The sequence below is a fragment of the Tachypleus tridentatus genome, chromosome 3 (assembly GCF_004210375.1).
Source record: "Tachypleus tridentatus isolate NWPU-2018 chromosome 3, ASM421037v1, whole genome shotgun sequence".
In the NCBI taxonomy this organism is placed as follows: domain Eukaryota; kingdom Metazoa; phylum Arthropoda; class Merostomata; order Xiphosura; family Limulidae; genus Tachypleus; species Tachypleus tridentatus.
Window position 1 is genome coordinate 42,724,284 of NC_134827.1, and position 14,781 is coordinate 42,739,064.

General features: G+C 33.4%; 1 protein-coding gene across 6 annotated transcripts in view; it reads right to left on the minus strand.

Annotated features, from left to right (window-relative positions):
- Positions 1–6,392: 6,392 nt before the first annotated feature.
- Positions 6,393–14,781, minus strand: part of Hmgcl (hydroxymethylglutaryl-CoA lyase) — a 36,408-nt gene continuing 28,019 nt past the window's right edge. For 4 of the 6 annotated variants that reach the window (XM_076493901.1, XM_076493898.1, XM_076493902.1 and 1 more), the window contains 4 exons: positions 12,416–12,479; positions 9,236–9,424; positions 7,677–7,802; positions 6,393–6,598 (listed from right to left, as the gene is read on the minus strand). In XM_076493901.1, coding sequence (XP_076350016.1) covers positions 6,497–6,598; positions 7,677–7,802; positions 9,236–9,424; positions 12,416–12,479 — 481 coding nt within the window. In that variant the 3' untranslated portion in view covers positions 6,393–6,496. Of the gene's footprint in view, positions 6,599–7,676; positions 7,803–9,207; positions 9,425–12,415; positions 12,480–14,781 lie in introns of all 6 variants that reach the window. The other 2 variants (XR_013026154.1, XM_076493900.1) reach the window with 2 other exon arrangements.

Sequence of the window (14,781 nt, forward strand, 5' to 3'; positions counted from 1 at the left end):
TTTCTAGCATTCAGTTCGTAATTTCTTAATAATTTTCATAAAAAGTAAACGGATTCGTACAGTAATTGTATCATTACTTTAAAATATGGTTTCACTTTCTCACTACAAATGTTCCTTGCTTTAACCATGTATAAAAGTCTGCGATACTTTATTTTTAAATAACGTTTTCTCTATTATTATTTACTTCTTCATTGACGTAGTACGAAAAGATAATCTGAGAATATAAAAAATCATATTTTTATAAACCTTTAATAATGTACTTACATTTCGTGTTTAATAAAACAGTATTTACCAAGAACTTCGCAAATGTTAACACTAACAAACATAATAAATATCTTAAATGGCACAAAGACTAGGATTTATATAAGGTATATTTAATAGAGAAACAAAACGTTACTTATATTATAAGGACCATAATTCCCTGAATGATATGTTTTATTTGTTACTAAACGTTTCATGTGTAGGACTTCTTCAGGACACTCCTATACTTATATTCTTTGGTGGCAAACACTGCAAGAAGCACTAAACTTTAGAACTAGTGATCTATACAACAAGGTCATACAAACCTAAAACAAGAGGGAATTCTCAATAGCCTTAGTACCAGAAATTATTTTAAACAGGATTACAGTGAATTACATTAAGTTACCTATATTCTCGTTTCCGAAATTTAGCTATACTTGTACCAGCAATACCAGGCGTGTTAGCTATATTTGTACCAGCAATACCAGACGTGTTAGCTATACTTGTACCAGCACCTATATTTAGCTATACTTGTACCAGCAATACCAGGCGTGTTAGCTATATTTGTACCACCAATACCAAGCGTGTTAACTATATTTAACTAAACGTGGATGATTCTATTTTATTTTTCATCAAGGTTTTTACAAGCCAATCTTTAAATGTAATTTATTTTTGATATGATTATAGGAAATTAATCTATGAAATAATCTTGTACATGGTGAAATACATCAATCGAAAGGGTTTGAACTCCTGTGTCCAAAACTCTAATGAAACCTCATATCTGTCAATAAATGATGTAACTATAAGTTAAAGTTTTGTACTTTAAAATCAAAGCTATTCTTCGAGCTGCTTTTCCGCTATTGAAAACGATTATCTCTGAAATGGATATCTACTAATTTACCTAATTTTGGCATTTACAGCACAAACACATCAGAATAGTGTTTTCAGTAACCTACCCCCGTTTTGAATAAAAAAAACAAATAACTGAGTTTATTGTTATTATTATTAAGGCTTATTTCCACCATTTAAGAATAGTGAATATCCAAATGCGGATCGTTGCTGTTCATCTATGATTAGAAGTTGAAGATATCCAACAATTGCATCCTTGTCTGCGGATGAGTCAGTTACCAATATTTAACTCCTGTAGTGCAGAGTGGCATTTGAAAGACATTTTGATATTATAAATCCTAAAACACCGACATTTATTATATTTCTTTCATTCTACATTCAACGTTTTCTTTACAGCTTCTCAATGAATATTCAAGTAAACCACTAACCATAACTGACAGCAAAATTCTTCAGTTACAGTTTTAGTTGGATGCTCGTGAAGTTGTAAAACGAAACACAGAACGTTCCTCGAAAAACGAATAACAAATATTTATATTTTAGGTCGTTTATTTCTAGTTACAGTTCATAATATACTCCTACTCGACGTCACACGTCATCAGACACGAATAAGTTTCCTTCAGTTTAGGAAAAGTTTCATAATAGTAGGACTATTTTTGTTCGCATCATTCCACTCATTAATGATGGTAGTCTATCACCTTCATTATTAAATTATTATAACCGTTTTGCCATGGTTAATTATCAAACTACAAGTTACTTGGTTAAAGTACTGTTATCTTTACACTTGTGACATTCTAATGGATGCTCAGGACCCGTCTTTAGCAGCCATCGATTTGTACTCCAATATCTTCATTGTATGTCTAACGCTCTTTCCCTTAAATCGAAACTTTCTTCCATTTTTTTTAGATAATCTAATTTCGGAAATCTTTCTATCACTGTTTTTTTAACCTTTCTGTACTCCTATGAAGTCTTCCCAATCTGGCCTCAAATTGCCTCCAGTGAAAGTATCATTGGCCAGTTTATCTGCCCTTTCAGCTTCTAAATGTCATCGTGAGAATTCCGACATTTATGTCTGGACAACCTAATAAAAACATTTTTAAAAAAATTTGCTTCAGTTATTTCTCTATATCATGTCTATTTTATATGTTGTCTTACCTAAAACCCATGTCAGTAGATGCTCATAAATATAACATAATATTTAAAAGTATCTATTAGTATTTTTTACAAATGGTATTATGAAATGCTGTTAGGGGATAAACAGCAGTCTTTGGTCCATATTTGCAGTGGCTATGGCATTCAAGGTCTATTCTTTGGTTTCTCATTTGCCACATCATTTGATTGTGGATCCACTGATTACCAGTTCTGTAATCTCAGAATTCATTGTTCAATTGTTGAGAGAGCACTATAGCTCATATGATTCATTAGGATTGCTGACAGAATTAGCTTTCTTATACCAATCCAAAATACCATCAATTTACTTTGCAGCTCTCTTTCGGCTAGGTCCACTACCGTGCTTTCTGTAATTAAATGTTTCTTCCACGGCTTACTGACTTTGCCACTTTCAATCTAGGATTTCTCTCTGTGCCAAATTACACATAAAATTTCTAGCGATGGTCTTTTCAAGGAGTTCTTCATTGTAATGAAATATTTGACTGTAATCTGTGTATAATCATTCCCTGGTTTAGCTATTGGCTTCAGATAAAAATGTGGCCATTCTTCTGCCAGTATTGAACTTTTTATCCTGTCATTGAATTCTCCATAATCTCACTCAACTTGATTTAATATAGTTCCCTGATTCAATAGTTCTGTACACAATCAGAGACAGGAGCACTGCCATTATTCTACCTGAAGACGTCTTTGACCTTCTTTATATTGATAATAACCTCACAGTCTCGCTGACCTGTCAATTCAAGAAAACGGTTAAATATGATCAGTCTTCATGATGGCTCAAACTCCATTCTACATGTTGATACTGTGTCGCCTATGTATTTTTGATTCATCCTGTAATACAATTGCCAGAATATTCCCCACATTTTCAGTAAGGTGTACCCATTTAGACGATGTTAATACTTCAGATAAGACATTTTTCTCCATTGCTACTTCCTTTACCACTTACATTTTGCTGGATGGTTATTTTATTAGTTTCTACCACCTTCACATAGTATCTCTGAGCATCTTTGACTTCCTCCATCCACCATGGTTGTCAATCCTGAATAAAATAAATTTGTCTTTTTATTTGTATTATAACGAAGAAAAGAAAGGGTTTATCATTCTGCTTGCTAGCTTAAGTAAATGCCTGTGGTACTTTATTTGCCTAATGGTTTCCGATCTTCCTGTATTGGTTATTGCTTACTCTGATACTAAGACAAAGTCTATAACACAAACAATGTTTCTATCTACTAAGAGACCTGACAAAAAATTGTAGTACTCTTTATTGAACATCTTGTTCATTTCAAGTTTTATTGGACATTCTACATTAAGTTGTTAACATATGTTTGTAACCCTTGCAACTACCTACCTTCTTCATTCTACTAGTCTTTTTATAAGTTAAGTAAAAATAACATATTGGTTCACATGACCTGCAGTTTTTATATGTATATTTTACTAAGCAGTATTAGCTAAAAGACAAGGCATTTTTGTAAGTTCGTGGTCCATAAGATTTATCAAAATCAGTTACCTAAAACAAATGAGATGTTTTTTTTCCAAATGCATGTGGTCCACAAATTTCTTCTTTACCTTGTTAAATGTCGTCACCTAACAAATACTGTCTTTTGTGTAAGTTACATGTATTCTAAGATTTCATTTTCAAAGCTTATTAAATGTTACCTAACAAATGTCTATTGTGTAAGTTACATGTATTCTAAAACTTCATTTTACAGTTTATTAAATGCTGCCCAATAAATAATGTATTTGGTGTAAGTTACATGTATTCTAAGATTTAATTTTTACAGTATTTTTGATGTAAGTTACATGTATTCTAAGATTTCATTTTTAAAGTTTATTAAATGTTACCTAACAAATAATGTCTCCTTTCATGTAAGCTGACGTTTAATTTTTTTCCTTTTTTAAACTCATTAAATGTTGTTTCAGTGAAACAAAGTGTTTTGATTAAGTTCGTGTTATACACATGGTATTTATACTTTATTAAGAATTGCTGATTAAAAAATATGTTTGGATGAGTTCAGGTAATCTGCAAGGATTTTATAGTTTGATGAGCAATGACGTCTTTTTACGTTGTTACATAAGAATGGTCCGATTATTCTTACACTTGATTCTACAAGGTTTTACAGCTTATTAAGATTGTTACATAAGAATGATCTGATTATTCTTGATGAAACTTTTCAGAATGGACAACAACAGCCTGTTATGGAGACTTTGAAGAAAGAGATCTTTCATCCACACCAATAAAACCAAGTTTCTATAAACGTTATGTCGACGACACCTTCGTTATTTGGCCCCGTGGTCATGAAACCTTACTAGCCTTCTTAGAACATCTCAGTTCCTTAGAGAAAAGAATCCACATCACTATGGAAATAGAAGAACAAAACAGTCTATCGTTTCTTGACAATACTCATCAGCAAACAAGTAACCACAACTGTATACAGAAAACGGACAGATACCTACACTTCCAGTCCTATCATCCAACATTGATAAAATGAGGTATAATCCAATGCCTAAACAAAAGAGCAGAAAACATTTGCAATAAGACATGAATGAAGCAGAACGTCAAAAGATTTTAGAGAGTTTTAAACAGAATGGTTACACTTCCTCCTTCATCAAAAACCTCCTTGAAGACCACAACAAAAAGAGAAGTTCAGAAAGTCACCACCACCATTAACCTACCATACCTACAACATTTCAGTGAAAAACTCAAACATATAGCCAAAACATCCAACACAGAAGTCTGGTGGAAATCCTACAATACCTTAAGGTACATTCTGTCAAAACACAAACAGCAACCTACCTAAGGTGAATCTCAAAAACATCATCTATGAAATTCAGTGTTCCTTCAACGATAATAGAGAAATGGGAAGAAAACTTGCAAAAAGAATAAAAGAACATAAAGTTAGTACAAAACTCATTAAAACATAAAATTCAGTCATTGCAGGGCATGCCACGTCAACTGGACACAGGATAAACTGGGAGAAAACTAGAATCAACGACACAGACAAATTCTGGAAGTTAAGAAAAATCAAAGACTCATGTTATATTAACACTATTAAACCTTAACTAAACAGAAATTTCAGATTAGAGGTGAGTAGCTTGTTGCTGCCACTGGTTGAATCTACAGGAAATCTCTCTTCCAATCATAACACACTCTCCACAATCCACCAGAACACTATAAAAGACTGACAACACACGCTGACTTGACTTACCTATGCCCTCAAAAGGTGATTCGTTACCCTTCTCTTCATATCATGCACAATCTAAGTTAATACGTTTCCCTACTCTACCCTCTTTGTCTATCTCTGCTGGTGACGTCAGTCTTGTTACTTTTTTCCTCAGTTCAAGTTAGCTCATTCCTCCTCTTCTCCACAGACTCTCTGGCCTTCATTGTAATCAACCCCAAATGACCCCAAGTCGACCAGCAAAAATCTACTAAGTCACTAAGCTTCCAAGTGCTTATCCTTCAATTCCTGATGACTAACCTTTCTTAAAACCAAAACGCCTACCAAGTTTTAAGTAAGTAAACACACGCTGACTTAAAGACGAAAGGGCAGAAGACTTTCAAAACGTCATCCTCTACACTTATGTCTCCACTGCATAAGTTGCAATGCATTCTAAAAAGTTTCATCATGAATACTCTGCCTAAACAATATATCAAAAAATGCCTGATTATTCTTACACTTGATACCAAAAGGTTTTACACTTTATTAACGTTGTTACATAAGAATGCCTGATTATTCTTACACTTGATTCCAAAGGTTTTAGTTTATTAACGTTGTTATGCAAGAATGAGTTGATTATTTTACACTTGATTTCAAAAGGTTTTAGTTTATTAACGTTGTTACATAAGAATGATCTGATTATTCTTACTCTAGATTTAGACATTTCAAAGAAAATATAAATACCTTTTTTTAAATAAAATGTCTGTATTTCGCAGATCTAGCATGGTTTTAGTTTGCCATCTACTGTGTTAAAGATCAATCAATACTTGAATATTTTTCTGAATATAATCCATAATTAGCTACAACTTTAAATTACCAGTAATGTTTCAATTCATAGGGTTTTATTTATATAAAGTCTGAGTCATGATTAGTTACTTTATACCGAGCACTCAGTGTTTTGGCACCCAGGAAATGTAGAACATTCAACAAAAAATTTTTATTATTGTAAATCACAAATTACAAATTTCACTATTTACAAAATTCTAGTAATCCATGGTCAGTCAGACTTAAATCTTTCAGTTCTATAATTTACTCATTGCACGTGCAACCTTAGAACCATTTGGCCTGTTGAGAGATGCACATATAAATTCTCCAGCTTCTAGAAGCTTAGTTAAATTCACTCCCTAGAGTAAAACAGAAAGAAAGAAATTAATAGAAAAAACTTAAAATGATAAATACACAAAATTAACTTTTCAACTTTAAATAAGAAAAGTAAGACATCTATAAATAAAATCTTCACACTATTAAGAAAACTGGAATAATAAATAGCTTTTCAATACATTATGAATTTTATCATCACACAAAAATAACACAAAGATTATTTGTTCTATTGTCCCTCATTCTGAGCTCACAGGTTATATATAACATGCTGTTAAAAGTCAACTTTTGGTCTTCATTATAAAATATCAAGATTTGAATGCAACTCTTGAAATAAAACCCAAAAAGGTCATAATAATAAGTTAAGTAAGAAATCAACAATTTATAAGCATAATGAAGAGATTCAATTATGGTGAACATACTATATGCTTTGGAAAAAGATTGGAATGTCTTATTCAGGTTTGATTCATGATTAATAAAACACTGGATTCGTAGTTAAATATTCAATTATCTAGGTCAAGTGGCTCAAAGAAGCAAACAGCTGTAAATAACTAAATATCTATGACAGACAATGTGGTATCAGTTGACAATACAACAGAGAGAATAAGAGCATATGAACATGAAGAACTGGTGAATCACAAGATCAACAACTGTGACCATTAAAACTGTACATATCGTCTTAATACCCATCCCATGCACCATGTAAACAACTGTGACTATTAAAACTGTACATATCGTCTTAATACCCATCCCATGCACCATGTAAACAACTATGACCATTAAAACTGTACATATTGTCTTAATACCCATCCCATGATCCATGTAAACAACTGTGACCATTAAAACTGTACATGTCGTCTTAATACCCATCCCATGATCCATGTAAACAACTGTGACTATTAAAACTGTACATATTGTCTTAATACCCATCCCATGCACCATGTAAACAACTGTGATCATTAAAACTGTACATATCATCTTAATGCCCATCGCATGCACCATGTGAACAACAAAAAACTGACCATTAAAACTGTACATATTGTCTTAATGCCCACCCCATGCACCATGTAAACAAACAACTATGACCATTAAAACTGTACATACCGTCTCAATACCCATCCCATGCACCATGTAAACAACATCTTCTGTAGCTACATTGCCAGAAGCTCCTTTAGCATATGGGCAGCCTCCAAGTCCTGCAACTGACGCATCAATTACACTAACTCCCATCTGTATAACAATAAAAAGATGAATTCAAGGGTGAGATAACTGTGAAAGACACAGTAAAACTGATGGATAGCAGATGGAGAACACTGAGAAAGTCATGGTGAAACAGATGAATATGTGAGTAAGTACACTGGGAAGGAAACAGTAAAACAGATGAATATGAGAGTGAGAAACACTGTGAAAGTCACAGTAAAATGGTTGAATATGAGAATGTCAAATTAAACAGATAAATACGAAAGTGAGAACAATGAGAAAGTAATGGTAAAATGGATGAATATGAGAATGACAAAACTGAGAATGTCTCACTAAAACAGATGAATATGAGAGTGAAAACACAGGGAAGGCAATAGTAAAACAGATAAATACGAGAGTGAGAACACTGGGAAAGTCACAGTAAAACAAACGAATACGAGAGAACACTGGGAAAGTCAGGTGAAACAGATGAATACAAGAGTTAGAACACTGGGAAAGTCACGGTAAAACAGATGAATACAAGAGTGAGAACACTGGGAAAGTCACGGTAAAACAGACGAATACAAGAGTGAAACACTGGGAAAGTCACAGTAAAACAGACGAATACAAGAGAACACTGGGAAAGTCACGGTAAAAAAGATGAATATTAGAGAACACTGGGAAAATCAATGTAAAACAGATGAATACGAGAGTGAGAACACTGGGAAAGTCACGGTAAAACAGAAGAATACAAGAGTGAGAACACTGGGAAAGTCACGGTAAAACAGAAGAATACAAGAGTGAGAACACTGGGAAAGTCACAGTACAACAGAGAATAATGAAAGTGAAATCACTGTTAGTAAACCACACAATGACACATATAGAAACACTGGAAATGAACAGTAATAATTAATTATGTTCTATAGTTTAACATTACAATCTGTTATTGTTAACTTCATATCAGGTTTCATAGATGAAAAGGTAAACCTAGTAAGTTTTAGTACTCGCTACAGAAAGTTAGATTCAAGTGAATAAAACCATATAAATATTTACTTGATATAAATTTGAAGAAATAGTTTACATCATTCATAGAGAATGTTACCCTATGGAGATTTTGTTACAATAGGGGAAGAAACTTAACTATTGTAGGATTTTTTTTATAAGTCAGTTATTACAATTCAAACATTGGGAAATAATAATTCAGGATTACTGATTTGTCAGTTTATTTATATTTTTCTGGGGTTGGAACATTACATAACAATATGTCTGTATTATGTATCTTTAAAGTTCATGATATCTATGTAACTCATAAACAATTAGTCATATTAAACAAATTATTCCATTCAACAGAAATGTAAAATAAGCTTCCAATACATTAAGGACTTTAAAAGAAATCAAGACAATTTTTTAACTAAATTATCGATATAACACATGAAAATATTTGAAGATTATTTACACAAAAGAAAATGGAGGTTCCAACATACACCAATAGCAAGAAGAATGTTTGCCAGAGCCTGGCCATAAGTATCATGGCAGTGAACTGCCACAGCTTCTGTTGGGAGCTGTTCCAGAACTTCTTCTAGCATAATCTTCATGGATCCAGGTGTTCCAACTCCAATAGTGTCACCAAGAGAAACCTCATAACAACCCATTTTGTAGAGACGTGCAGCCACCTGCCAGACGAAAGAGTTCATGATGACCTGGCCATATTTTTATATTCAATGTTTGGCCAACATAAAGTTCAAGTAATGTAACTAAGGGACGTACAAACAGCTAACTTTATCATATATTAACTTTTTTTTTGTCCTATCTCTACAAAATACAAATGTCATGACTTTTAATATAGTTTTATATTCAAAATATAACTATCAGTTTATGGCAGTAAAGTTTACATGGCAAAATAGTTTATTACTTAGATTGTAAAATTATGTAAATTTAAATTTTTAATTTCAAAACGAAATATTTAAATAAATTCTGTATCTTCACTTCATCATAACATCATATTGTTTTCTCATACTATTCAATGCTTGCTTCACTCTGAAACACCCAATTTTCTACTTCTGTACAACCTTTTGAATTATATACTTATTACACACTTGCATTACAGGTACTGCTACACAATAAATCATAGCTTCCAAGCTTTCTGCTTTACTGAGAAATAAACATGAAAGTCAAATCCACATGCCACATCCTTTGATTTCATCCAGTCTCAAAATGTCACTTTTCTCTAATATTTGTTAATGAATTGTTTATAAGCACTAGAAATAGCAGATTCTTCTTTAGGAGGTTAGTTAATTTATACACCAGGAAAAACATAGCTTCAACTTCACTATTTACCTTAATGATGATCAGCTAACAATAAATACATGTTAGTTATACCACGACAGTTTTAAGATATTCTTATTTTTGTTCTAAGTGGAATAAAAATTAAATCTTTTAGACCACCAAAAAAATACAACTACAGTACTTTATTCAAATGTAACTTCTAGATTTCTTGTTTTATAGTTATAAAATTATCTAACTTGTAAAAATATTGATATTTATTATATCAACTAAGAAAGCATAAATGGAAAACCTTTCTTATTGTAATTCATGTGTGCTTGTAACTAATAGTTTGATTATCCAGCTTTAACAAATGACTCTGAAGGGTCTTAGCTCTGAAAAATGGGATAACTTCCTTTATAGTGGATTGGAAGAAGGATGAAAAGATGCTTGTCAGAGATTTTGGTGGATCGTTGATGCTAGTGAGTTTGGATTTTTTGATCCCAGGTCCTGAGAAGTAAGCTTAACCAGAAGTGTAATGTTTAAATAAAACTTGGCTATCTTTATCAGGTACTCAACAACTCCTGAGAACTAGTACACGTTACATCCTCTGTCTCAAGTCTGTTTTAGTATTAATTTATCACAAACAGGATGTACTGCAGAACAAGTCTTCTTGCTTGTACTGTCATCAACAACAGCCTTCAACACCAATGTCACCACACACAAACACGTGCCATATGCTACAGATTAACCACGCTTCGTTGTCACGGACACTCCAACCTCAAGATTCAATAAAGTTCTTCTCTTTCGCTCATCTTCCATTTCTTTGGGCTCCTTGTCAATGGCTTTTCCCAAATGCTAATTCAGTTACACAAAAAGATAGAACTCTACCTATGTACATCAGTGACAAACATTCAACGTCAAGTTACCTTCCATGGTATATAGCAATCAAGCATTAGTTTAACCATTGGTATGTATCGTACATATCAAGTAAGTTATGCGATCATCCTTCCCCTGTAGAATCCTAAACAAGTGTGTGGGGCCAAAGAGAAAAAAAGGTTTCTGAGTACCACTAGCTATCTTTCAAGATTCTTTGGGATTTCTTTAATATCAAATCAAAATTCTTGCCAAGTTAGTTCAGTTAAATGTGTCTTAATACAGTTTTGGCTGTGAAAATAAAACAGTACATTCCTTGAAATATGTCATTATTTTAAGAGAGTAATTTAGATTTCCAGCATTTTATCAAACATTGTAGATTTTGCTAAAGATAATATTTAGGGAAAAGATAATATAAAACATTACTAATAAACATTGCAAGATTCATTTAACAGGTTACAAAGATGAAAAACAAAAACTATATTTTCACTGTTAACAAAATTCAATTTGCACTCACACTAGCTAGATTCAGTATATTTAATTACACAGAGTTAAACAGACCCACCAAACGCTGTTTTACAACCAAGTTTCCTTGTTTTTCAAAGTTCTACTTAAATAACTTTTCAACAACACGCTGTTTTTACAGTTTATGTCACACACATTTTTATATTCTTTGTTTTGATGAGCAGTAAGATGTACCAAATACTTTACACAACAGAATATGTCTTAATACACTACCCAAAATATTCTGTAGTGCTACACACTAATAACAACTTAACTGTTTGGAGAATTGCAAATTCCTGAAAAGTAAATTATCAGACATGTTATTATTACCACTGTTATCAAACGATTTTCCAACAAACTAAAATCACATAAATGCTTGTATATTTCTCTAGTTTGAAAGACCAACAAATAAATCACAAAACCAGTTCTGTAAACAACCTCTATCAATTCAACAACAACAAAGAACCAACAGTTTTCTCCACTGTCACACAACCTGAAGAGAACAACTACAAAAATAATTGTTCATGTATGTGTACAAAATCAGTTTGACCATTTGTTTGTTATACAGTTGTACAATCAATAAGGGTTATAAAAAACACATAGCAGTAAATTGGAGAACATTTTCATGGAATTTTTATAATAACATTCATAATAATTTATAATAAACATACAGTATAGTATATGAAGCTAAGCACAGATATAATGTAACACATTTTACTAGTATAATGGAAATGAAATGTTGGTTGTGATTACATGACCAATGTACTAGAAACATAAATACACAATCCTCAGAGAGCAACTACATTAAAGTTATTAGTGGGTGGGGTAAACTTTTTTTGCTGGATAAAAGATTTATTGTGAAGGTGGAAATTAATAATTTAAAAATTCACCACCTATTCACCTACTATTTCCAACTGAAGAATTTATATTATCAATGTTTCTTTTCTTTGTGTATACGTGACTTATTTGATATTTTCCTTCAAACCTTAAACTAGAAATTGTCACATTTACAGAATACATACTTCTGCCACAACATGCGGCTTAACAGTTCCTTCATAAGGACATCCCAGGGCACAAGACACATATCTGTAGCAAAAGAAATCATTGTAATGAAAAGATTTCTTATACAATTATGTTATGCAAAAACTAAAATTAACTGTTACTGACAACTGTTATCTTCATATAAATAGTGTAATTATGACTAGTTGAAATGCCCTTTATATCAGTTGAAATACATTAATTCCACTGCACAACAAAGTTTTTGCTTCTTGAACACTGTTGGGTGTACCTTATAGTTTTTGGCTGCTGATCATAAAAAATCACATCGATATTTGCCTATCACGTACCGTTTCATCGAAATCTTCAGTTTTATCACGTTTTTTTCTGATATTTGTGTCCAACAAATTTCATTTCTGTGAGAGACCTATATATATAATGTTTTGTGCAGTCTGGACATGTCCAGGCATGAAATCAGGCCAGGTTGGAAGCTGTTCTGTGGAAATATGCAGCCCGGGCAGGCCAGAGCCAGCTTGATACCATCTCAGCAGGCTATAAAATTGGCTTGCATACACAGATGCTGCTCATTGAATTAATATAGACCTTATAGTGTGTACGTATTATTTCAGAATATAGCATTGCCTCTGTAGCACTGTAACAAGTAAGTTAGATGATACAGACTTTTTACAGGACGATTCGTGTTGGTCAATATGTCTCGTCAATGTCGTAACAATTGAGATACATTCTACTATATTTGTGGTGAGTATATGCTTATTAATCAGAGATGCTCAACGACTGGTCTTGTAAAAAAAGCATATCAAGATTGGTGATCAAGACCAGGAATAGGCACCTCACATTTGTTGTGCAACATGTGCTGTCTGTCTGAGAGCTTGGCTCAGAGGCACTCGAAAGACAATGCTGTTTGCTGTCCCGATGATATGGCAAGAACAGAAAGACCATGTGACTGACTATTACTTCTGTTTGGCTAATGTGTCTGGTTTCTCTGCCAAAAACAAGAAGTCAGTTGAATACCCTAATCTGCCTTCAGCAATAAGACCCATGCTACATGACAACAGTCTTCTAATTCCGAAACCACCAGAGGAATGGACCTTAGACGAACCAGATGAAGAAACTGCAATGCAGGGAACTGACAGTGACATTAATCCGGATTTTGAACTGTGCTCCTCAGGGGATCCACATCTCATAACACAGTCAGAATTAAACGATCTGGTCAGAGATTTGGGTCTGTAAAAAGGAAAAGCCGAATTGCTGGGTTTGAGGAATGGTGTTTGCTGTCACCAGGTACGAAAATTTCTGTTTTTCAAAGCCGCCAAGATGATATAACCAAATTCTTTGCACAAGTTGACAGTCTCTGTTTCTATGTTGACATCAAAGGATCGTTCTCTGCTTTAGGTTGTGACCATGACCCACAAGAGCAGCGTCTCTTTATTGATTTATCAATGTTAAGCTTTAATGCTGTTCTGTTACACAATGACAACGTTCACCCTTCATTACCTGTTGGCTATGCAGCACACATTAAAGAAACCTACGAGAACATGGAAATGTTGTTGAAGCACATCCAGTACAGCAAGCACAAATGGAATATCTGTGGAGATCTGAAAGTCGTTGCTCTGTTACTGGGACTACAGCTCGGCTATACAAAGTACTGTTGTTTCATCTGTAAATGGGACAGTCGTGCCAAAAAGTCACATTATTCTAGACAGAGCTGGCCACTCTGTAAAAAGTTAGTTCCAGTACAGAAAAATGTGGCGATGAACCACCTAGCAAAGATTTTTTTGCCTCCTCTTCACATAAAATGGGACTTATGAAGAATTTCGTGAAAGCAATGAACAAAGAAGGCGAAGGTTTTCATTATTTAAGACAGATGTTCCCAAAAATAAGTGAGGCCAAGATCAAAGATGGCATTTTTGTTGGCCCTGAGATCAGACATGTTATGAGTGACAAGCAGTTGGAAGATCTGTCAGTTGGGTCAAAAAAGATTGCCTGGAAAGCCTTCAAAGACGTTGTTGACAATTTTCTTGTCAATTAGAGAGCACCACATTCAGCTGGTAGACAAACTCTAAAAGCATACAAAACAATGAAGTGCAACATGTCACTCAAGATTCATTTCCTCCACTCACACTTGAACTTCTTCCCCACAAATCTCGATGCTGTCAGTGACAACCAGGGTAAAAGGTTTCACCAGGGCATTGTTACAATGGAAAAACGATATCAGGGCAACTGGAATCCGTCAATGCTTGCTGACTACTATTGGACACTGCAACGTGATGCACCAGACATTGAATACAAACGAAAATCAAGAGCAAAACACTTAATTACGTTGAACTTAATAGCATATTAGAAACATAAATGCAATTCAATACGTTATTGC